We start from the raw sequence: 22,107 nt of genomic DNA, 5'->3' as shown, positions 1-22,107 counted from the left end.
AGCACATGGTAAGCTAGCACTCTACCACTGAACTATTCCCCCAGGTCCAGACAGTCTTTTAAATGGGGAATTGAGTTTGTTTATATTCAAGGTTATTGTTTTGGTTTAGATGTGGTGTTCCCCAAAATCTCACGTGTGAGACCATGAAAGAAGGTTTGGAGGAGAAATGATTGGTTATAGCCTTAACCTAATCAGTGAATTAATCCCTTCTGGGATTAAGTAAGTGGTAACTGGAGTCAGGTGGGGAGTGGCTGGAGGAAGTATCTCATTGGAGGCATGGCTATGGGGTATATATTTTGTATCTGGTGAGTGGAGTCTGTCTTCCTGCTTTCTGATTGAATGTGAGCTGCTTGCCTTTGCCACACTCTTCTTCCATGATGTTATGCCTCAACCTTGAGCCCAGAGGAGTGGAGTCAGCCATTTATGGACTGAACCCTTCTGAAACTGTGAGCCCCTAAATAAACCTTTCCTCCTCTACAATTGTTCTGGTTGGGTGTTTTAGTCACAGCAGTGAATAAGCTGACTAAAACAGAAATTGGTAACAAGAAGTGGGGTTGTTGCTATGACTAACCTGACCATGTGTTTCAGAAGCTTTTTGAGTTTTTTTAAATTGGTGGGAGGAATTTTAAGATATTTAGCAGTGTAAGCTGGAAATGCTTTAGATTGTTGCAAACAGAGCTTAATGGCCAATTCTGGTGGGGGAACTCAGGAACCAGAATGCTAATAGGACCATGGACAGTAAAGAATGGGGCTCAAGAGGGTTCAGAGGAAGGCTCTCTTGGAATTTGGAGTAGAGGCCGTTCTTATTATGTTCTGGCTAAGAAGTTATCTGCATTTTGCCCTTCTCCTGAGACTTTCTGTGATGCTGATTTTAAAAGTGATGGACTTCTTAATCTGATGGAAAAAATTTCTAGCAGCATAGCATTCAGGAGGTAGCATGGATATTCCTGGTGGCTTTTAGCCAAATTTATTGTATTATTCAGGATCAGAAAGTAGAGCAGAAATATTTGAAAAAAAAACTTGGACTTAAAAGATGGGAGTAAAACTAGGGCTAAGAAATTTGCAGTTGTTAAAGACATTGTTGCTCTTAAAGAAATGCTAAAGACTTCACCCAGAGACAAAGTCTTAAGAAAGATGGCTTGAGGCATCTCAGGTGCTAGCAAGATCACATCCATCTCTGGCTAAAGAGAGTAAAAGTGAAAATTCTCTTGAGACAAGACCATTGGGAGAAAACTTCTTGCACAAAGGGGGCTAGGAAGTTTTTTCAATATGCGTAGTCAACCAGGCACTCAAGGGCTGATGCAGCCAGGATTCCTGGAGGCCTGCTCAAAACAGTGGCAGACCTTGGCATCAACAACATGTTGCTGGATCTGGAATGCAAGATGCTGGAATTAGGGGGTCCTGAAGGCTTCCACCAAGTTTTCAAAGGAAGGTCTGGGAGACCAGAAAAGTTCAACAGACTTGGAGTCCCTGCAGGCAGCCCCTTACAGGGCAATGTGTAGAGATTTGAGGAGGAAACCAAAGCTGTAGTGGAGACCCCCAAGATTAAGAAATGCCAGTAACATGGGACATTATCCTAGGAAAGCTGCAGGAATTGAGTAGACAAGTGAACAGAAAGGCCACTTGGGCTGCAACCAACAAGGCCACAGGGGTGGATCTGCAGAAGCCCTTTGGACAGAGCATCACAACGCCATGCACTCCAGGTGCCAGAAGTGGAGCTACAGGACCTGTTTGACCAATTAGGTTTTGCTCTTCCTTTGGTCCTATCCCTTATTTCTATGCCTGTAATTTTGTGAATGGAAATGTCTATTCTGTACCATTATATATTGAATGCTTGTAAATTGCTTTTAATTTTCTAGGACCTTACAATGTAAGATTGCCTCAAGCCTCAGAGAAGAACTTTGGACTTAAACTTTGAGCAATCTTGGAACTGTTAGAGTATGGGCACTCTTGGGAATGGACTTAGTGTATTTTTACATTGTCAGATGAGTGTGAGCTTTGGGGGGCCAGGGGAAGAATGTTATGAATTAAATGTGGTATCCCCCAAAAGCTCATGTGTGAGACAACACAAGAAGGTTTGGAGCAGAAATGGTTGTTAGAGTCTTAACTCAATTAGTGAATTATTCCCTGATGGAATTAATTGAGTGGTAACTGGACTCAGGTGTGGAGTGTGGCTGGAGGAAGTGATTAATTGGGTGTGTAGCTATGGAGTCTATATTTTGTATATGAAGAATGGAGTTTCTCTCTGTGCTTTCTGATCATCATGAGAGCTGCTTCCCTCTGCCACCCTCTTCCACCATGATGTTCAGCCTCACCTTGAGCTCTGAGGAATGAAGCCTGGTGTCTATGGATTGACATCTCTGAAACTGTGAGCCCCTAAGTAAACTTTTCCTTTCCTAAAATTGTTCTGATCTGATCTTTAAGTCACAGCAGTGAAAAAACTGATTAACACAATTATTGTTGATAAATAAGAGCATACGCCTCTCATTCTGTTAAAGTTTTCTTGTTGTTTAGTACATCTTTTATTCCTTTCTTCATCTCATGTTCATCTTTGTAGTTTAGTGGTTTTCTTTATCGATAGTTTGACACTTGTCTCTTTCTCTTTTGTGTGTCTGTTCTAGTGTTAAATTTTGTACTTTGATGTATCTTTGTGATGATAGTTGTCATTCTTTTGCTTCTAATTTAAGACTCCCTTAAACATTTCTGGTCAGGCTAGTCTAATGGTGATAATTTTTTTCAGGTTTGCTTATCATGGATCAGCTTTACTTTTTCAAAGGATGGCTTTGCCTAGGTATAGTATTGTTGGCTGGATCTTTTTTTCCTGTAATTTTAGGACTTCGAATATTTCATTCCATTCTCTGCTACTCTGAAAACATTCTGCTGAGAAAACTACCTTTATTCGAATGGGGATTCCCTTATAAATGACTTGATCATTTTCTCTTTCTGCTTTTAGAATTCTCACTTCTTGTATTTTTGGCAGCTTGACAATAATATACCTCAGAGATCGTCTTTTTGGTCAAATCTATTTTGGATCCTTTGGGCTTTCTGGATCTGCACGTTTATATCTTTTCCAAGATTCTAAAAGTTTCCAGCAATTATTTAACTGAATATGTTTTCTATACCTTTTTTCTTTCTTATATCCTTCTAGAACATCAATAGTATAAATGTTGCTTGTTCTCTGGTGTCCCAAAATCTCAAAGCCTTTTTAATTTAATTTAATCTAATTTTAATTTAATTTAATTTTTAAATTAATTTAAGTCTTTTTTCTTCTTTTAATCTGAGATATTTCAAAAGATCTGCCTTCAAGCTCACAAATTCTTTCTTCTTTCTGATTAAGTCTGTTTTTGAGGCTCTCATCTGTATTTTTTATTTATTGAGTTATTCAGCTCCATAATTTCTAAATGGCTCTTACTTATGATCTCTATTGCTTTTTCTGAATTTCTCACTTATATCACAAATTGCTTTGCTCCCCTCTGTCTAGTCCAAATTACCTCTATTCTTCCTCCCCACCATCCCAATTGTGAATTAGAATCCACATATCAGAGAAAACCTTTGGACTTTTGTTATTTGGGATTGGCTTGTTTTGCTTAACATGATATTCTCCAGTTCCATCCATTTACTGGCAAATGCCATAATTTCATTCTTCTTTAAGGCTGAGTAATATTCAATTGTGTACATACACACCATAGTTTCTTTATCCATTCATCTGTTAAAGGGCACCTATGTTGGTTTTATAGTTTGGCTATTGTGAATTGAGCTGCTATAAACATTGATGTGGCTGGGTCATTGTAGTAAGCTGATTTTATACCTTGGGGTATAAAACTAGGAGTGGGATGACTGGGTCAAATGGTGGTTCCATTCCAAGTTTTCTTAGGAATCTGCTTTCCATAGTGGTCACACCAATTTGCAGTCCCACCATAAATGTATGAGTGTACCTTTTTCTCTACATCCTCACCAACATCTATCATTGCTTGTATTCTTGATGATTGCCATTCTGACTAGAGTCAGATGGAATCTCAGTGTAGTTTTGATTTGCATTTCTCTAATTGCTAGAGATGATGAACTTTTTTATATATTTGTTGACCTATTGTATTTCTTCTTCTGTGAAGTGTCTGTTCAGTTCCTTGACTGATTTATTGATTGGGTTATTTTTTTTTTTTTTTGGTGTTAAGTTTTGAGTTTTTTAAAAAAACGTATCCTGGAGATTAGTGCTCTATCTGAGGTGTGTGTGGTTAAGATTTTTTTCCCTATTATATAGGCTCTCTCCTCACAATATTGATTGTCTCCCTTGCTGTGAAGAAGCTTTTTAGTTTGATTTCATCCCATTTATTGAGTCTTGATTTCACTTCTTGAACTTTGGGAGACTTATTGAGGAAGTCATTTCCTAAGCTGACATGGTGGAGATTTGGGCCTGCTTTTTCTTCTATTAGGTGCAGGGTCTGTTCTAGTGCCTATGTCTTTGATCCACTTTGAGTTGAATTTTGTGTGCAGGGTGAGAGTTAGGGGTTTAATTTCATTTTGCTACATATGGATTTCCAATTTTCCTAGCACCATTTGTTGAAGAGGTTATCTTTTCTCCAATGTATGTTTTTAGTGCCTTTGTCTAGTATGAGATAACTGTATTTAGTGGTTTTCTTTCTGGGTCTTCCCTTCTGTATCATTGGTCTATGTATCTGGTTTTGATGCCAATACCATTCCGTTTTTGTTACTATGGCTCAGTAGTGTAATTTAAGTTCTGTTGTTTTGAAGTCTCCGGCTTCATTTTTCTTGCTAACAATTGCTTTGGCTCTTCTGGATCTCTTATTTTTCAAGATGAATTTCATGATTGCTTTTTCTATTTCTATGAAGAATGTCATTGGGATTTTTGTAGGGATTGCATTAAATCTGAATAGCACTTTTGGTAGTACGGTCATTTGACAATGTTAATTCTGCCTATCCAAGAGCATGGGAGATCTTTCAATCTTCTAAGGTTTTCTTCAATTTCTTTCTTTAGTGTTCTATACTTTTCATTGTAGAGGTCTTTCACCTCTTTTGTTAGATTGATTCTTAAATTTTTTTTGAGGTTATTATGAATCGGGTGGTTTTCCTAATTTCTCTTTCAGTGGATTCATCACTTTTGTGTAAAAACACATTTGATTTATGGGTGTTAATTTTATATCCTGCTGCTTTGCTGAATTCATTTATTAGTTCTAGAATGTTTCTGGTGGAATTTTTTGGATCTTCTAAATAAAGAATCATAATATCGGCAAATAGTGATAGTTTCAGTTCTTCTTTTCCTATTTGTATCCCTTTAATCTTCTTTTAATTGCTTTAGCTAGAGTCAAGGACAATGTTGAACAAAAGTGGTGAAAGAGGGCATGCTTGTCCTGTTCCAGTTTTTAGAGGGAATGCTTTCAATTTTTCTCCATTAGAAGGATGTTGGCCTTGGGCTTAGCATAGATAGCTTTGACAAGGTTGAGGTATGTTTCTGCTACCTCTAGTTTTTCTGATGTTTGGAACATGAAGAGGTGCTGTATTTTGCCAAATGCTTCCTCTACATCTATTGAAATGATTATATGATTCTTGTCTTTAAGACTATTTTTTAATATTTATTATTTAGTTGGAGTTGAACACAATACCTTCATTTATTTATTTTTATGTGGTGCTGAGGATTGAACCTAGGGCTTTGCACGTGCTAAATGAGTGCTCTACTGCTGAGCCACAACCCTAGCCCTCTTTAAGACTATTGATGTAATGTATTACACTTATTGATTTCTATATGTTATACCAACCTTGCATTCCTGGGATGAACTCCACTTGATTGTGATGCACTATTTTTTAATATGTTTTTGTATGCAATTTTTCAGAATTTTATTGAGAATTCTTGCATCTATGTTCATCAGGAATATTGGTCTATAGTTTTCTTTCCTTGATGTGTCTTTGTTTGGTTTTGGTATCAGGGTGATACTGGCTTCATAGAATGAGTTTGGAAGGGTTCACTCCTTTTCTATTTCTTGGTATAATTTGAGAAGTATTGGTGTTAATTCTTCTTTGAAGGTCTTGTAGAATTTGGCTGATAATCTCTCTGGCCCTGGACTTTTCTTAGTTGGTAGGCTTTTGATGGCATCCTCTATTTCATCACTTGAGATTGATCTGTTCAAATTGTGTATATCCTCCTGGTTCAGTTTGTGTATATCTAGAAATTTGTTGATGTCTTCCAGATTTTCTATTTTATTGAAGTATAAATTTTCAAAATAGTTTCTAGTTATCTTCTATATTTCAGTAGTGATATTTCCCTTTTTCATCATGAATTTTATTAATTTGGGTTTTCTCTTTTCATTAGCATGGCTAATGGTTTATCAATTTTATTTATTTTTTCAAAGAACAAACTTTTGTCAATTTTTTGAATTTTTTTTTTGTTTCAGTTTCATTGATTTCAGCTCAGATTTTAATTATTTCCTGTCTCCTGCTGCTTTTTGGGGTTGTTTTGTTCTTCTTTTCTAGGGCTTTGAGGTGTAATGTTAAGTTATTCATTTGTTGAATTTCTATTCTTTTAATGAATGAGCTCAAAGCAAAGCTCAAAGCATGAACTGCCTTCATGGTGTCCCAGAGAGTTTGATGTGTTATATCATTATTCTCATTTACCTGTAAGTATTTTTTATATCATCCCTGATTTCTCTGTCATCCGTTCATCATTCAATAGCTTATTATTTAGTGTCCAGATGTTAGAGTAGCTTCTATTTTTTATTCTATCATTGATTTCTAATTTCATTCCTTTATGATTTGATAGGAGACAGGGTATTATCTATTTGATAAGAGTTGCTTCATGGAATAAGCTATGGTCTATTTTAGAGAAGGATCCATGTGCTGCTGAGAAGAAAGTGTACTCATTCATTGATGGATGAAATATTCTATATATGTCTGTTAAGTCCAAACCATTGATTGCATTATTTAGTTCTGTTTCTTTGTTTAGTTTTTGTTTGGAAGATCTATCCAGTAGTGAGAGGGGTGTCTTAAAGTCACCCAGTATTATTGTGTTGTGGTTTATTTGATTTTTGAAGTTGAGAAAGGTTTGTTTGAGGCACTTAGATGCTCCATTGTTGGGGGCATAAATATTTATGATGGTTAGATCTTGTTGATGTATCATTCCTCAACCCCAGCTCTTGGTCAAGGCCACCAGCTACTGACCTTGGCCTCTGCTCTTGGTCACGGATGCAGATATTTGTTATTTAAGGAAAGGTTCTGTCCTATCTCTTGCAATTCCAGTGGTACATCAGTATGCATGTAAACAAAGTTTCAGTTGTGGGGAAACTGCAAGAGAGTTCCTTAGAATTTACCCATGGCCATAGAAGCACAAACTTTCTAAAACATTAAAAATTTTATTTACACTAAAATCCAGGGATGGTTTAGTCAAAGTGGGTGGGAGACAACACTCTATATGAACTAAGAAACTTTAGAAGAAAAGGAGGAAACCATGGACTCCATGTAGTTCCAAGCCAGAGGCCATGTTCTGGTAAGTGGCTCCCATTGCTGGTGTCTGATGTCTGGGAATTAGTGACAGGAGACTGAACTGCATCCCTTTTTCAAACAGATTTCGAGAGAAAAGGACTCTGGGACAGAGAATGAATTCCAGGTTTCCGGAAGCTCGAACAGGCAGGGGACCTCAGGGTCTTCCTATTCCTGCTCCCTGGACGCTCTGTTACGCAGATTGAGGGCCATGGATACCAAGAAGGATGACAAGTTTGCTGATGTCCTGGATGCAGTGGGGGAGTTTGGCACATTCCAATGGAGGCTAATAGTCCTCACTTTTATTCCCAACATCATGTCGTCCTTCTTCATGTTTGCTGACCACTTTGTGTTCTCAGAAGAGAAGTCCTATTGCAACACCAGCTGGATCCTGGCATTGGACCCCAACCTCTCAGAGGCTGAGCAAATGAACCTGACCCTACCCCGAGCACACAATGGCAGTTTCCTGACATGTCTTATGTACTTGCCCGTGTCCTGGGATCTGGAGTCCATCATTCAGTTTGGCCTCAACATCACAGACCCATGCGAAGATGGATGGATCTACCCTGAGTCCAAGAGGCGATCATTGATCAGTGAGGTATGTTTTGTCTTGGGTTGTCTGAAGCTGTCCCCACACCATGCTATAGACATGGCCCACTCTTACTGAGCAGGTGGGGAAATTGAGGCTCAAAGAGGGTCAGTAATTCTTTGAAGTTTCCCTGCAGAGGTGGGACCTGGGCAGAAAATCAGGATTCCTAACATCCACCCTTGACCATGCCTTGCTTAGACAGGAAGTTAGAGTGCATTTGGGGATAGAGACAGGTGATGGATGGCAGAGTTTTCGATCTGATCAAGGAATTGCTTCCAAGGTTGTGGCTCTGCCTGTGAATTCATAGAAGATAGGGATGGGAAAGAAGCAACTTCTCTCAGGTATCTCTCCCAGGGTTTCATAACCCGAGATCTTTTCCAGCACAGACATGACCAGCACCTGTGTTTTGGAAAGGACCTTCAGTGATCTGTGACTGTGCATGGTTACCTCCCTACCCATACCACTTCTTGGCCTGTGCCTCTGGTCCCTCGCTCCTGGCCTAGCTCCCAGGGTCTGCTAGGCACAGGGTAAGATACAGACATAATGTAGCTGAGGCACTCTGCACACACAATTACCTACCCCTACCACAGGTGCCCTCTGCCTGTAAGTCCACCCAAGCCAGGGTCAGTCTCTGGATTCAAAAGGCTGATCCTGGGTGAGAGGACTGTGGCCAATCCCTATATCTAACCCCCAGTTTGACCTGGTGTGTGGCAAGGAACTGGACAAGGAAACCGTGCAGACCATGTTCATGACGGGCCAACTGATAGGGTCTCTCATCTTCGGGTTATTAAGTGACAAGTGAGTCTCCTGGAGTTCCCTCTGGTCCCTGGGATGCCCTGCCTTCTACCTGAGGGCATTCAGAGTTGAAGAATCCCAGGCTTGGGGAGGCAAAGGTAGGGGTGCTCTGGGGGCCTGGGACAGCTCAGAGCCTGGCTCAGGTGTCCAGCTGGGGGCCAGCCAGGGAGGTGGGCACTTGGTGCAGCCTCCCCTCAATGCTTGTAGGTTGGGCCGCTACCCTACCATCCTACTGTCACTGCTGGGGCTGATGTTCTTTGGCTTCGGGACAGCCTTTGTGAACAGCTTTCACCAGTACCTGTTCTTCCGCTTTGGTGTCTCCCAGGCTGTGATGGGTTATGCCATTGTCAGCCTGACTTTAGGTGAGACTGGGCCTTAAGAGCTGAGTGGGATGGGAGCAGGGACCCCAGGCAAGGTGGGGGTGGGACCAGAGGTGGGCTGGCACCAACCTACTGGAAGCCAAAAGGATTGGGAGCCAACAAGACGTAGGCCTCATCAGGGAAGGTCGGAGTGGAAAGACTCTCCATTCCTGCTGCCTGGAGATGCCAGAGAATCAGTGCTTAGACTACCCTTCCACCCTTGTCCTCCATTCTAGTCCCCTGTGTCCCTCACATTCCCCTTAGGTACCCTGTCCCCCAACACAGCTTATATCTGTGAAACCCTGAAGGGTCAAGGAGCTGCTGAGCCATTTTATCTTCATTGGCTCATTTCATCCCAACAATACTCTTTGGTAGGCACTATTCTATCATTCCTTTAGCTAAAGAGGATATTTGATCTCAGAGTTAACCAACTTTCTCAGGGTCCTACAGGAGTAAGGAGCTGGATTTCAATGCAGGCGAGGTGGTGTTAAAAGTCCCCGGTCTGCATACATTTATATCCTACCCTCATAAGATTTGGTGCCTAGAATCTTATACCTGCAATTCCTGGTATGCTCCAGTTTCTCTGGCAAAAGACTTCTTATTGGAAGCCTGACAGAGGGAACATGTTTAGGTGACCAAAACACTAATGTGCTCTAAGGCAAGATAGTGATTCCTTGCCTGGCTATGAGACAGGCCATGTGAGGCACACAGTACCCAGAACAGGCACTGATCTGGCAGCAGGAGTGGAGGCAACAGGGTGAGAAGAGATGGAAGGCAGGTGTGTATTGGGAAGCCCAGAATGTGCCCTGGTGAGGATTCACAGAGGTGATCTGTCTGGTTGTGAGTGGTGTCTTGGACTTCAGGGAGGAAGGGTGGGCTGGCACCAACCTACTGGAAGCCAACAGGATAGAGTTAGGTCATGAACAGGCCAAAGAACCACTGTTGACCTGCAGGGGCAGCCCCAGGGACCCTGAGCTGAGCCCCATTTTGTCCTTTTACTTCCATACAGTCACTGAGTGGCTTGTGGGGGAACACCGGGCCCATGCCGTCATCCTGGAGCACTGCTTTTTCTCTGTGGGGATCATGTTCCTGACGGGGCTCGCCTACAACCTTCCCCACTGGCGGATGCTGTTTCTGGTGGGCGCGGTACCCGTGTTCCCCCTCATCTCCTACATTTGGTGAGCAAATGAGTTCAGGGCGTGCAGGAGGCTGGGTCTGATGGGCAGAGATGGAGGGGGTGGGGGGTCCTCACGTGGGAATGGCAGTGCTCCCCTGGGAGAAGATGCATGTGGAGGAGATGAGGAGCAGAGCCTCTGGAACCCCAGTGCTCACCCTCCCCTCAGAGGACACCCTCAAAAAGATGTCAGAGAGGTGTTGGGAGACCAGGAGGAAGAGTGCTAAAGGGCAAAGCTCAAGGTCAGGGAATGGTCAGGGTCAAGGCAGGAGAGGTGAGTGAGGAAGGGCGGGCTGGCCTTGGTGACCTTCTTGAGGTGACTTCAATAGAATGGCAGGAGTGGAAGTAAGTGAGCGGAAGTGGAAGGAAGGGAGCCACCTGGGAAACAGCTGATTTGGGAGAGGGGGAGGGGATGGAGTGCATGGGCAGCAGAGGCAGGCAGGAGAGGGTGTCTGGGGTTTTCCACTGTAGAGAGGCACCTGAGAGACTGGAGCTATGAAGGGACCATGGATGGATCAAAGTTGGATAGGTTAGGAGGGGAGTGAAGCAGGAATGAGAGGGCACTGTGGATAGTGGGCAGTGGGTAAAGTACAGGAACAGAAGGCCACAGAGGTGAGAGGACGGGAGCTGAAATAACTCACTTGTTAAGGGTTAGACAGTTCTGTGTGAAGAAATCTCCAAATTTAATATTGAAATTACCACATTTAATCTTTTTTTTTTTTTTTTTTTTTGGTACTGGGGATTGAACTCAGGGACACTCAGCCACTGAGCCACATACCCAGCCCTACTTTATATTTTATTTAGAGACAGGGTCTCAGCGAGTTGCTTAATGCCTTGCTATTGCTGAGGCTGGCTTTGAACTTGCGATCCTCCTGCTTTAGCTCCCAAGCTGCTGGGATTACAGGCGTGTACCACCACGCCTGGCACATTTAATCTTGATAACCCTGAAAGATGAGCATTAGGGTAGATAACTGAGGCTTCAAATAATTTGTCCAAGGTCACATGACTCAAAAGTGGGGGACCTGGGATTTTAACTCAGTTTATCTGGCTCCAAAGCCTCTGTGTTTTAACTACTGTGCTATACACAGAATGGATTATAGGAGTTGGGGTTACTAGTTAGGAGGGAGAGCATGGATGTGGCTCAGAGGCTTTCCCAGTTCTGCAGAAGCTAGAGACCAGCTTTGATAGTCCTTGAGATGCCTAAAGGAATGTGGGAACCATCTGATGCCAGGTGCCATGTCTTCATCTTGTAGCTGGGAAATTGAGGTTCGTGCATAACTTGACCTAAAAAAACATTTTTGGAAATGTTAATTAATGTAACAGAAGAATATGATTACAAACTAAATAATGCAAAAAGGTTTGCAATAAAAAATAAGTTTCTGGTGTCCTCTCCCCACAGTCCCTGGTTCCTTTCTTAGAAGCCATCACTCTGAACTCTTAGCTCTTTCTGTTGGTAGATATCTTTGTAGCCCTACACACTCAGAGTAGCTGGAATTTTTAATGGGTTGAATTCTCTGTGAGATATTTTTCTTCATCTACAGTCTTCAGACATGTCCCACCAGATGTCCCTTCCCTGACATGTGGCAATATTTGGGGCAGATACTATCTCTTTCTAGTCATTCTTAGTTACTAGAATAAGTCTCATTTTAATAATAAAGACTCAATTTCAGACACTAAAAAAATACAGTTCAGTCCAACTTGAAACCTCAGCTTGGGTCAAATCCTCAGCTTTTCCCTGGCCCCTGCTCAGGCTAGTGGCCTAAGGCAATGAGATCTTTCCTCATCATCTTCTTCCTGCTTTGATTTTCCAGGTTCTAGGAAGGGGATGGGGCATCAGAGGAAAGAGACCTAACACTTGCATGATAGGAGCTGTGATGAGCTGTCAGTATCCTCTGGAGGAAAGATGTTCAGATTTCCAGTGGATCTTCTTAGCATTGGCATTTCCTAATGGTCTTGCATTCTTTGTGATCCCCTGCCCCAACTCCTGTTGCTGGCAGTTCAGTCCACACCTTCTTCCTGTAGAAGTCTCCTCACCCTGGCACATGACATGCCTGCAAGACTGCAGGGTTCACTTGGCCAAAAATCTTACTGTCCCTCAGCCCCCTACCTCTGCCATGGTGGCTCTCACCAACTTACTGCCTTCCTCTTAGCCAGATAAGAGATGACACCATTCTCTAAGTCTGTGTAGCCCTCGAACTTCAGGAGACACTTGTTAGTCCTCCCACAAACCCTCTTACTATCTAGAGTACCAGGGCAGGACCTCAAGTTTCTAACTCCAGCCAGAGAGTGGGAGAGTAGACCCCCTTTCTGGAAGAGAATCCCGAATCTACCTACAGAGTTTGCTTGGACTCCCCTGGGCCTGGCTGGAGTGGATGAGAACATGGGGTAGAGAAGATATTCAAGACCCTTTCACTTCCATGAACGGCCACTGGTCCACTGCATCATGTGGCTTTTTTATCTCTCTCTTTTTTAGCAACTCCTCTCCCTAATGTATCTTTAGAATGTGAGGTTTTTGTCCATTGTTCCCAGATTTGGGAGCTGCTGCTGAAATCCCAGAACAGAAAAGTTCTCTTACCATTTGGTTACACTGTGATTCCTTATTCTCTGATTTTTTTTTTCTCAGTAGCATTTGAAACTTCATGAATATGAAATTACAAAACATTCTCAGATGTTCTTGAACAATACAAGTTAGAATTTAATTTTCTTTTTTCCCCCATTCCCTACATTATTTTATTTATTTATTTATTTTTGGTATCAGGGCACCTATTTTGTATTTTATTAGAGACAGGGTCTACACTGAGTTGCTTAGCGCCTTGCCATTGCTGAGGCTGATTTTGAACTCGAGATTCTCCTGTCTCAGCCTCCCAAGCTGCAGGGATTACAGGCGTGCGCCACTGCGCCCAGCTCCCATTCTTCATATTATCTATGCCCTTCTGGATTATTCTTTTCTTTTATGTTTGATTGGTTTGCATCCTCTTAAATTTGGGAGGTTTTCTTCAATATCCAGCCATCCTGGGTCATTCCTTTATATTTAAGAGAGTCACTAAGGAACTAAAGGGAAATCATAAGGAGCAGCGAAGTGGCTGATGGCCTTTAGGGCAATGGATCTTAAATCTGTGTGGAACATCAGCATCATATGGAAGCTTGTTAAGATGTGGGGGTAGGGGCTGGACATCTCTCTCAGTTTCTGCATTTGCAGGCCCAGGTGACGCCTGAGAATCTGCATTGCTCAGGCTGCTCTGATGATCACACTCTGAGAATCACTCCTGTTGGGCGGCTGCTGGTTCTCGGAGGATCCCAAAGCTGGACCATCGCCAGGCTCCAGCTGCTGTGCTCTCCACTGAAACTGGTGGCTGGGACTCTGGCTGTCATTGGAAGAACCTTCTCTTAACTCCTGTATCTGTCCTCGGCCCTTGCCCCCTGCTCTGTGTTTGATTCCTTGGCCTTTCTTATGTTCTAGGTGCACACTGTAGGAGGAATGAACAGTCCCATTTATGGGAACTGGGTGCTCAGAGTCCTGTAGGGCCAGGACAGTCCACTGCATCTCCCACAGCATTCCACATAACATAGGCTGTGCCTGGGTGTCAGTCTGTCAGGCTGCAAAAATACTTTAGACCAGTTTATAAACAAAAGCTTCTCACTTCAGCTTTGGAGGCTGGGAAGCCTGAGATTAAGACCCAGCAGATTTGGGGTATGGTTGGGGCCTGTTTCTCATGGAAAAGAACCATCTATGTGTTTGCCCATGGCAGAAGGAACAAGCAAGCTCCCTTTGGGCCTCTTTTATGAGGCCATTAATTCCATTCATGAGGGTGCTGCCCATATAACCTCGTTGTCTCCTTAAGGTCCCAGCTCTTACTACTCTTGCACTGGGTAAAAGATTCAGTTTGTGAATTTGGAGGACAGAGACATTCAGACCACTCAGTTGGCTCAGTCAGAAGTTCTCTTATCCACTTTTAAGCTTCATTTCACTCTTATCTCTCTCCCACTGCGTCCTTTTCCATTCTCTCTGTCCTTTAGAGTTGATTTTTTTTAATTCTTATTTTCTAGTGGGCATGCCATCGATCCCCTATCTTCTTTGAAGCCATAAAGGCTTTCACAAGATCAGTTCCACAGACTTATAGTAGAAAAGAATGCCTAATTGCTGGACCCTGCTGGAATAGGGTAGGAGCAGCGTAGATAAAGTGGCCTTCAGTGTCCTGGGTGTATTTTCAACAATCAGCTACAGAGTCCATGCTCTGGAGGCAGTGTCAATGTGAGAAGTGGGTAGAGGGCAGTGGCACAGCTCTGTAGAGAATGCCTTAGACAGGGACCCAGGTTTTACCAGCTCAGCCTCTGTGATCTGGGCCAATCCTTACTCCCTGAGGCTGAGAGTCAAATGGGATTATCACGTAGGTCCAGGGCTGGGTAGAGATTAAACAAGATGATACAGACAAAGGCTCAGAGCACAATTCCCAGAACTTCATCTGTGTTTTAGCTGGGAACCTGTGTGAATTCTGACAGCCAAAGAGGATTAGGAAAAAAAGAGTGGGGCAAAGTAGTCTGAGGTCACAGACAGCAAGGTGTGGCAGGGGAGAGATGGGAGGGACATAGCAGAGAGGTTCACTCACCCCTCCATTCACCCAGGTAGGGTGCTCGGCTCTTGGGTCCTGGCCCCTCCCCCATTCTCTCCAGGCTGTTAAGGAGACAGAGAGGGAACAGCAAGAACCCCAACTGTAACAAGGAGGGATCTCATAGAGGATATGGGCATGGAAGACATTGCTCGGCACATGTGGGCAGATGGGGACGACCCCTGAGGTAGAAAAGAAGAGAGCTCTTAGAGATGACTGAGGGTGAAGGCAGCTTGCAGGGCAGAGACAGCAAGTGACTGGGTATCACTGAGCATCTGTGGGGGCTGTGTGTATCTTAGAGGAAGGACTGACTGCCAGGGATGGGCAGAGGGCATCCTGAGGTTGGCAGTGACCTTGGGGGCACCTCAGTCACCCCATGCTGGAGCAAGATGGCCACAGCTGAGGCTAGGATGGGGCCATCTTGGCTCTCTGGGGCATCCTGGAATGACAAGAAGAGGGGTGGGCAACACAGGATTCTCCCAGAGTCCCCACGGTGGCTGATGATGAAAGGAAAGGTGAAAGAGGCCAAGGAGGTGTTGTGCTATGCCGCTGAGGTCAACAAGAAGACCATTCCTCTCAACCTGCTGGAAGAGGTAAGAGGTTTTGGCAGGAGTGGGGCCAGACAATGGGCTAGGGAAAGACCCTCATCCTTCCAGGTGAATGATGATAACAGGGCAAGGCCAGAGCCAGGTTAAGTGGTGATGGGGGTAGGGTGGGCCTTGTGGATCCTGTGGGGGTGGGGAGCCTGCTGGGGGTCTCAGGCTTTCCCCTGGCTATTCCTGCTTATCCTGTAGCTGCAGCTGCCTGGAAAGAAGGTGACTAAGGCCTCTGTCCTAGACTTCTACAGCAATAGATACCTCTGTAAGGTGACCTTGGTGATGGGCTGCGTGTGGTGAGTATTTAAGGCTGGCTGGCAGGGTAGAAAACTGATATTCCAGCCTCAAGCTCTTGGGAGGGCTATAGGGGAGGGTCAGGATGCAAGAGGAGCAGGGCCTAGGGACACTTCTCGCAGATCTCTGTGCTTATTTCTTTTCTCCAATCCTACCCTGCCCCTCTCTGCTCAGCCTCTGCCTCTGTTCCTGGCTCCATCTCTCTCTGCATGTGTGTTCCAGGCTTACCATCAGTTACAGCTATTTTACACTGAGTCTCAAGTTGAGAGATTTTGGAGTGAGCATCCACTTCAGACAGGCGATCCCTGGTATCTTGGAGGTGCCCGCCCGGCTGTGCAGCATCGTTCTCCTTGAACAGATGGGGAGGAAATGGAGCCTGGCTGTGATTCTCATCCAAACCGCCTTCATGTGCTTTCTTACGCTTTTCCTCCCCCAAGGTATAGCCCGCCCTGCCCGGATGGGCCACCTCCAGCTTTCCTGCTTCCTCAAAACCCCTCTGCTGGCTCCTATCCTGGCCAGCCAGCTAGGCACACAGGATTTAGCTTTCTGCAGGCACAGCTTACCCACCCTGAGGAAGCCTAGCCCCTAAGGATCAGGTTGCAAGTGGGAGTCCTCAAGACAGAACACCCATACACTCTCAGAGGCCTTAGAGAGGAGGGTGTGCTGTTCAGAGAAATCATCCCTATGTGGGAGGGCAGACCACCTTCACCACCTGATTCCAGCCCACATCAGAAGCAGATCTAGTGGTTCAATGTGAATGAATGAAGGCAGATACTCCTCCAGTTGCTATCCCAGGCCCTGCCTCTCATTTATAGCCCCTCTGACTGGGAAACACCTGTTGATATCTGTGACTTCAGGAATAACCTACTCACTAAAAACTGGGCACAAATGCAACCCAAAGGAGGCAGGGGATAGCTAGCAGTATTTTCAATATTTCAAAGACATACGAACACGTCCCAGGATCTTGGGTTGCAGCACACAGGACTGCAGGGTCAGTATACACCTGCTTGGACTTGCTGACCCCAGGAAGCCCCTTCAGCGACTGGGGCCCAGGCAGGGAAGGCAATATCTGGGGTCTGCCCTTCCTGGGGCTTCCTCCCTTTCTCTGGGTGCTGGAATTGCATGTCCTCTTTTGAGATTCTTCCCCTCCCAAATGTTGGCAGATGTTGATGGACTAAAACAAAATGATTGAACAAATTTATGATTAGATTTCTACTGCATAGTGGTTTAAAAAAAAAACAAGCAGAAACATTTAAAGTTCTTACACTGTGAGAGTATGGGAGGCCAACTAGCACGTGACTGTGTCTGACTACCCTGCTGACTGGTGCGGCCTCTGGCAGTCACGCTGTGATCTGGATAGCCCCGGTGTTCTAGGGTGTGAGCAACTGTGTCTTCATGCATGGGTGTGCCTTCCTATATCCCCATGGGTAGAGCTAGGCTCACCTGTTCCTTTGTAATATTACCCTTGCCCTGTTTGGGATAGAATGTTCCATGGAAATGCCTTTTGTGTGTCCCTTTCTCTTACTGTTGCCCTTGGGTGTGGTCTTCCTAGATGTCAGCCAACCTGCTGACAGTGGACATCATGAAGCTAGACTCAGCCCCTGAAAACTGATCCCTTGCCTCATTTGAATAGCTTCTCCTCAATAAAAGGGGTCAGCATGTGTGTGTGTGTGTGTGTGTGTGTGTGTGTGTGTGCTCTCTCTCTCTCTCTCTCGCTTCATGATGTCCACTGTCAGCAGGTTGACTGACATCTAGGAAGGCCACACCCAAGGGCACAGTAAGAGAAGGGGACACACAAAAGGCATTTCCATGGAAACATTCTATCCCAAACAGGGCAAGGGTAATATTACAAAGGAACAGGTGAGTGTAGCTCAACCCATGGGGATATAGGAAGTCATGCCCATGCACCAAGACACAGTTGCTCGCACCCTAGAAGACTGGGGCTATCCAGGTTACAGCGTGACCACCAGGGGAATCAGACACGCTCACTTGCTAGTCAGTCTCCCACATGAGAGCACCTAGGAACAGACTCCCTAATAGAGAAAAGTTGTCAATCTTGATTTCATCCCAGAGCCAAGAAAGGTGGGAAGTGGAGCTGGGGCAGGATCCTGCAGGGGGTGACAGGGAAGAGCTGGTAACCTGGCAGGCAGTGAGCAAGGGCTCCAGCCCCACTGCACTTGCTGAGGGACACTCCCCCAGATGCTGAGTCTTTCGTTTCTCCTTCAGAGCACATGTCTAGCTGCCATAGGCAGGCATCCTGGAGTGTTTAGGACCAATCCCAGCCATGCAGACCCCAGGGACCAAACATCCTTGCCCAGGTCACCTTGCAGAGCACAGGTGGGAACCCTGAGTGGGAAGCCTAGTGTGAGTGATGGCCAAGGAGCAGGTGGGTGGGGTATGGTAAGCTACGGCTGTTTGAGGATGTAGAATAAAGACAGCCCTATAGGCAGAGATGTGGGGCCTCGGCCCAACAAGGTGGTGGGTGACCTGAGGGGCCTTTGGGTTTCCACTGTAGTATCTCCGACTTCCTGGTCAATTCTCCTACAGCAGATATGCTAACTTCTGGCCTGGCTGGGCCTCTACAGACTGACCTTCCTCGGACAGAGTGCCTGAGTCTGCTGGACAGCTGACCAGGTGGTAGTAGGGGTAGATTGCTCAGATGCTTTCTGTGAGGGATCAAGGATTGATGGGCACCGAGGGGAAGATGGCCCCAGCCTTAGGTAGCTGTGTTTTCTGGACACAGGTCTAAAATCAGCCATAATCTTGGTGCTTGTGCTTGGACAGTTCAGCCTGGCCACCAGTGTCTCTGTGGTCTTCCTCTACACTGCTGAGCTCTTCCCCACCATCGTCAGGTATGGGGTCTGGTAGATGAGGGAGCCATGGAGACCATGGAGGGGTAGTAGGGGACAATGACAATGTTAATATGGCAGCTAAGATTGGGCGTAATCCTGGTGCCAAGCAGTTCACAAGGATGACCTCACTTAGCCCTCAAAAGATCTCCCAAATGCCACCATTAGCCATGTTTTAAACAATTAAAGCAAAGAGATAAGGGTACTTGTTGTAGGTGAGACACAGCAAGTGGCAGAGCTGGGTTCCAGGTTGGGTGGGTCTGACTCCAGTCTCTGCCTCACACTCACTGGATGGAATGTGTTTGGGCCACCTGAAGCTCAGCCACCACCCTGCAAGAGCTCTCGGTGACAGCAGCTATGTCTTCCTATACACCCAGAACCGCTCCCTGCACATCCACACAGTACCCTGTGGTTCTTACCTCTCTTACTCCCGATACCCATGAAAGGGGGCTAGAATTACTACCTACTTGGAATCCATGGAGAACTAAACTCGCCCTAGCCACCCAGTGAGCTGGGATGGGTGGAGACTGAAGGGTGTGGAGTGTCAGGTAGCTTCTCCCCTATCCTACCTGCTCTGTAGGCCTGAGGAGCCTTCCAGACCAGCTCTCATCACCACTTTTCAGGTCTACAGGTCTGGGGCTGGTGTCTCTGGCCTCATCAGGTGGAGCCATCTTGTCCCTGACGATCATCAGCCAGCTCCCAGCCCTCCTGCCCATTTTCCTCTGCTTCGTCTCCTCTATCGCAGCCTTGTGTTTTTCCGCCCTGCTGCCGGAAACACAAAACCAGCTCCTCTCTGACAGTATGGAGCAATTTTCAAGAGCAAGGTAAGTGTATGAGACCCCCTGATTTAAAGCCCTTGGCAGTGAGAATATGTCAGGCACTGTCCATCCCGGCCTCTTGGCCAGAGGGCCTGGGATAACAGGAATACCCTATGTCCATAGCAGTGTTCCCAGATCTATAGGTACTGCCCTCATTGGGCTCCATCCCAGCCTCTGACAGCTCCTACCCTGCCTGGCTCTCTTCTTCTCTGCTTCATTTGCCCGTCTGGACTGGAGCACTGCTCTCCAGAGATACTCCAGAGGTACCTTGGCATCTTTCCCTCCCCAGACACAGGGGACTGACTTGGAATTGTCTTTCTGAATAACTCTCCTTTTCTGTCTGAGCCCCTACGCCCTCAAGGGAGTAGCCTTGACTAATGATTCTGGATTAAAGAACCCAGCCTTGGTTAATGATTTTGGACTTTTAGCCCCAACAACCCAGGACCCCATTTGGGAACTGAGCTCCACTCCATATCTCCTTAGGCAGTTCTGGTCTCTGATCCCCTAAGTGTCCCCTGGATAAGATTTGTCATAATTGGCAGAACCATCTCTTCTGGGTATTTGGGTCAACAGAGTCCATCGCTGTCTCCCTGGACCTGAGGGGAGCTGAGCAGCAGTGAGGGGCAGAGATCACTTGAGGTCCTATAGTATCCTCTGCTCTATACTGTAGGAGTTGCTGCCTCTGGCTTTCCTCTGCCCTCCTTTCTACTCTTCTCCTTCTCTCCCCATCTCCTTAGACTTTTATTGAACCACCAGTGTAAGGAATTGTCCAAAGGCTGGGCTATCAGAGGTCAAAGGTGGTCACCTTTGAGCAAGCCATAGTTTATAGGCTAGAGGTAGATATGCAAACAGTTATCATGAGTGGTTTCTGACCGTGGATGTATGAGACCTATTGTAATAGTCCAGGGAAGGAAGAACTTTATTTGGGGAGTTGAGGAATGTCACAGAGGAACTGATATTTATGTAGAACCTGAAGTATGGATAGGAGGTTGCCCCACTGAAGTCGAGAAGGGAAACATAATGAATGATAGAGCAGAGCAGTGGAGAATGTGGGTCCTGCAGCCAGAGGGCCTGGATTTCAATTTTTGTGCTAATACTTCCTAGTGTTGTGCACAAGAACATAGTAATAACTAGAGCAAACACTCATTGCATATTTACCATGTGCCAGGTCTCATTTCATGTGTGCCTTCTCTCATTTTGTCCTCAAATGAATAAAGTGTGAAGTGGGACCTGTCACCCTTTTGCAGATGAGGAAATTGAGGCACAGAGAGGTAAAGCCATGTAGTCCAGACTTCCCCTTCCATAGGGCTTTTGAGAGGATTAAACCCATATAAAGCAGTTGGAACAGGGTCTGGTATATGGCAAATGCTCAGTAAGTGCTAGCAAAGAGAAAAGGGGTCTAGCTGGGGCAGGGAGATAGAACCAGCCTGTCCGGGAGGCAAGGGTCCCTCCTGGGCATATGGAAGTGAGAAAGCCCCACTTCCCAGAGTGCAAAACCTGGCATGGCTGAAGGTGCCTCAAAGTAGCCACTTTGTCTCAGCTTACAGAAAGATTCGCTTCAGCATTCTGACAGCAGTTTCAAGAAGAGGAGGAACGATGAGGACACACCTGATGATATGTCTGAGGAAGTGGCAAAGAATACCATTCACAATGCCCAGATTCTGAGAATGGACCCAAACTATTACTCCACCGCTAGCTTGAAGAAATCCAGAGAGGAGAAAACAGACAGTCAGGTTTCCTGAGGGCCAGGCCCCAGACTATCTCGGGTTGGAGATGAGTGGCTGGGTATGAGGCTGTGGATTCCAGGCCATGAATTCCAGGCCCAGCCCAGTGGGAGGGGGCAGGATCAGTCTTGCTCTGAGGCCAGCCCTTGAGATCAAAAAATGGCCCCTTCTAGGGGAGCTTGGCTGTGATTCATTCCAATAAAGGTACCATGTTGGTCTTGAGATGGCTAGGTCCAAGTTGGCAGTATCAGAGAACCCAGAAGCCCTGGCCTGGAGAAAGGGGTTAGATAGGCTTCTCAGACTCCTGAGTGTGTCTTTGGCTAAACTCAGGGACAGTGAAACGCTCTCTAGATGGTGTGGGGGGTAGGGTGGGCAATGTCTCTGTGTGCTAGAGGTAGAGCAAGGGTGAGACTGACTGTGCCTCTGTATCAACCAATCCTTCTGCCTCGACATCTGTCGGTGTACTGGGCTCCTAGCTCAAATGCAAGGTGAGAATAGGCACTTCATGCAGGGGCAGAGTGTAGAGGAATGATGAGAACTTCTCCCATTTGTCCCATTACACAGGGCTTTCTCACTTGTTTTCCTTTGATATTTCCAAATCTCAGTCCTCATCCTGGAGAATGCCTTCCTAGGGGTTCCATTCTCTCTGATCTCTGAGATAAGTCCCACACCCTAGGTCATAGTTCCAACAGCCCTGGGTGAATCTTCCCACCACAGCTAGCATGGGGCTATCCAGGTGGGGCCAGCACTTCTCATTCATTAGCCAGACTGGAAAGCCCTGGAGTCAGGCCCTGACACCATCTTTCCCTGGGCAAGG

At 45.6% G+C, this 22,107-nt stretch overlaps 1 protein-coding gene across 1 annotated transcript; it reads left to right on the top strand.

Moving 5' to 3' along the window:
• Positions 1–377: 377 nt before the first annotated feature.
• Slc22a14 (solute carrier family 22 member 14) lies at positions 378–21,308 on the top strand. The gene is made up of 11 exons (XM_076856463.1): positions 378–446; positions 7,571–8,083; positions 8,769–8,872; positions 9,077–9,231; positions 10,238–10,406; positions 15,482–15,602; positions 15,804–15,901; positions 16,122–16,336; positions 18,643–18,751; positions 19,372–19,572; positions 21,107–21,308. The coding sequence occupies exons 1-11, from the start codon at positions 378–380 to the stop codon at positions 21,306–21,308; spliced, it is 1,956 nt and encodes a 651-aa protein (XP_076712578.1).
• Positions 21,309–22,107: the final 799 nt, after the last annotated feature.

Source organism: Callospermophilus lateralis, chromosome 1 (genome assembly GCF_048772815.1).
Source record: "Callospermophilus lateralis isolate mCalLat2 chromosome 1, mCalLat2.hap1, whole genome shotgun sequence".
NCBI lineage: Eukaryota > Metazoa > Chordata > Mammalia > Rodentia > Sciuridae > Callospermophilus > Callospermophilus lateralis.
The sequence above is the reverse complement of the archived record's forward strand: the minus strand, read 5'-3'. Positions and strand labels throughout refer to the sequence as shown.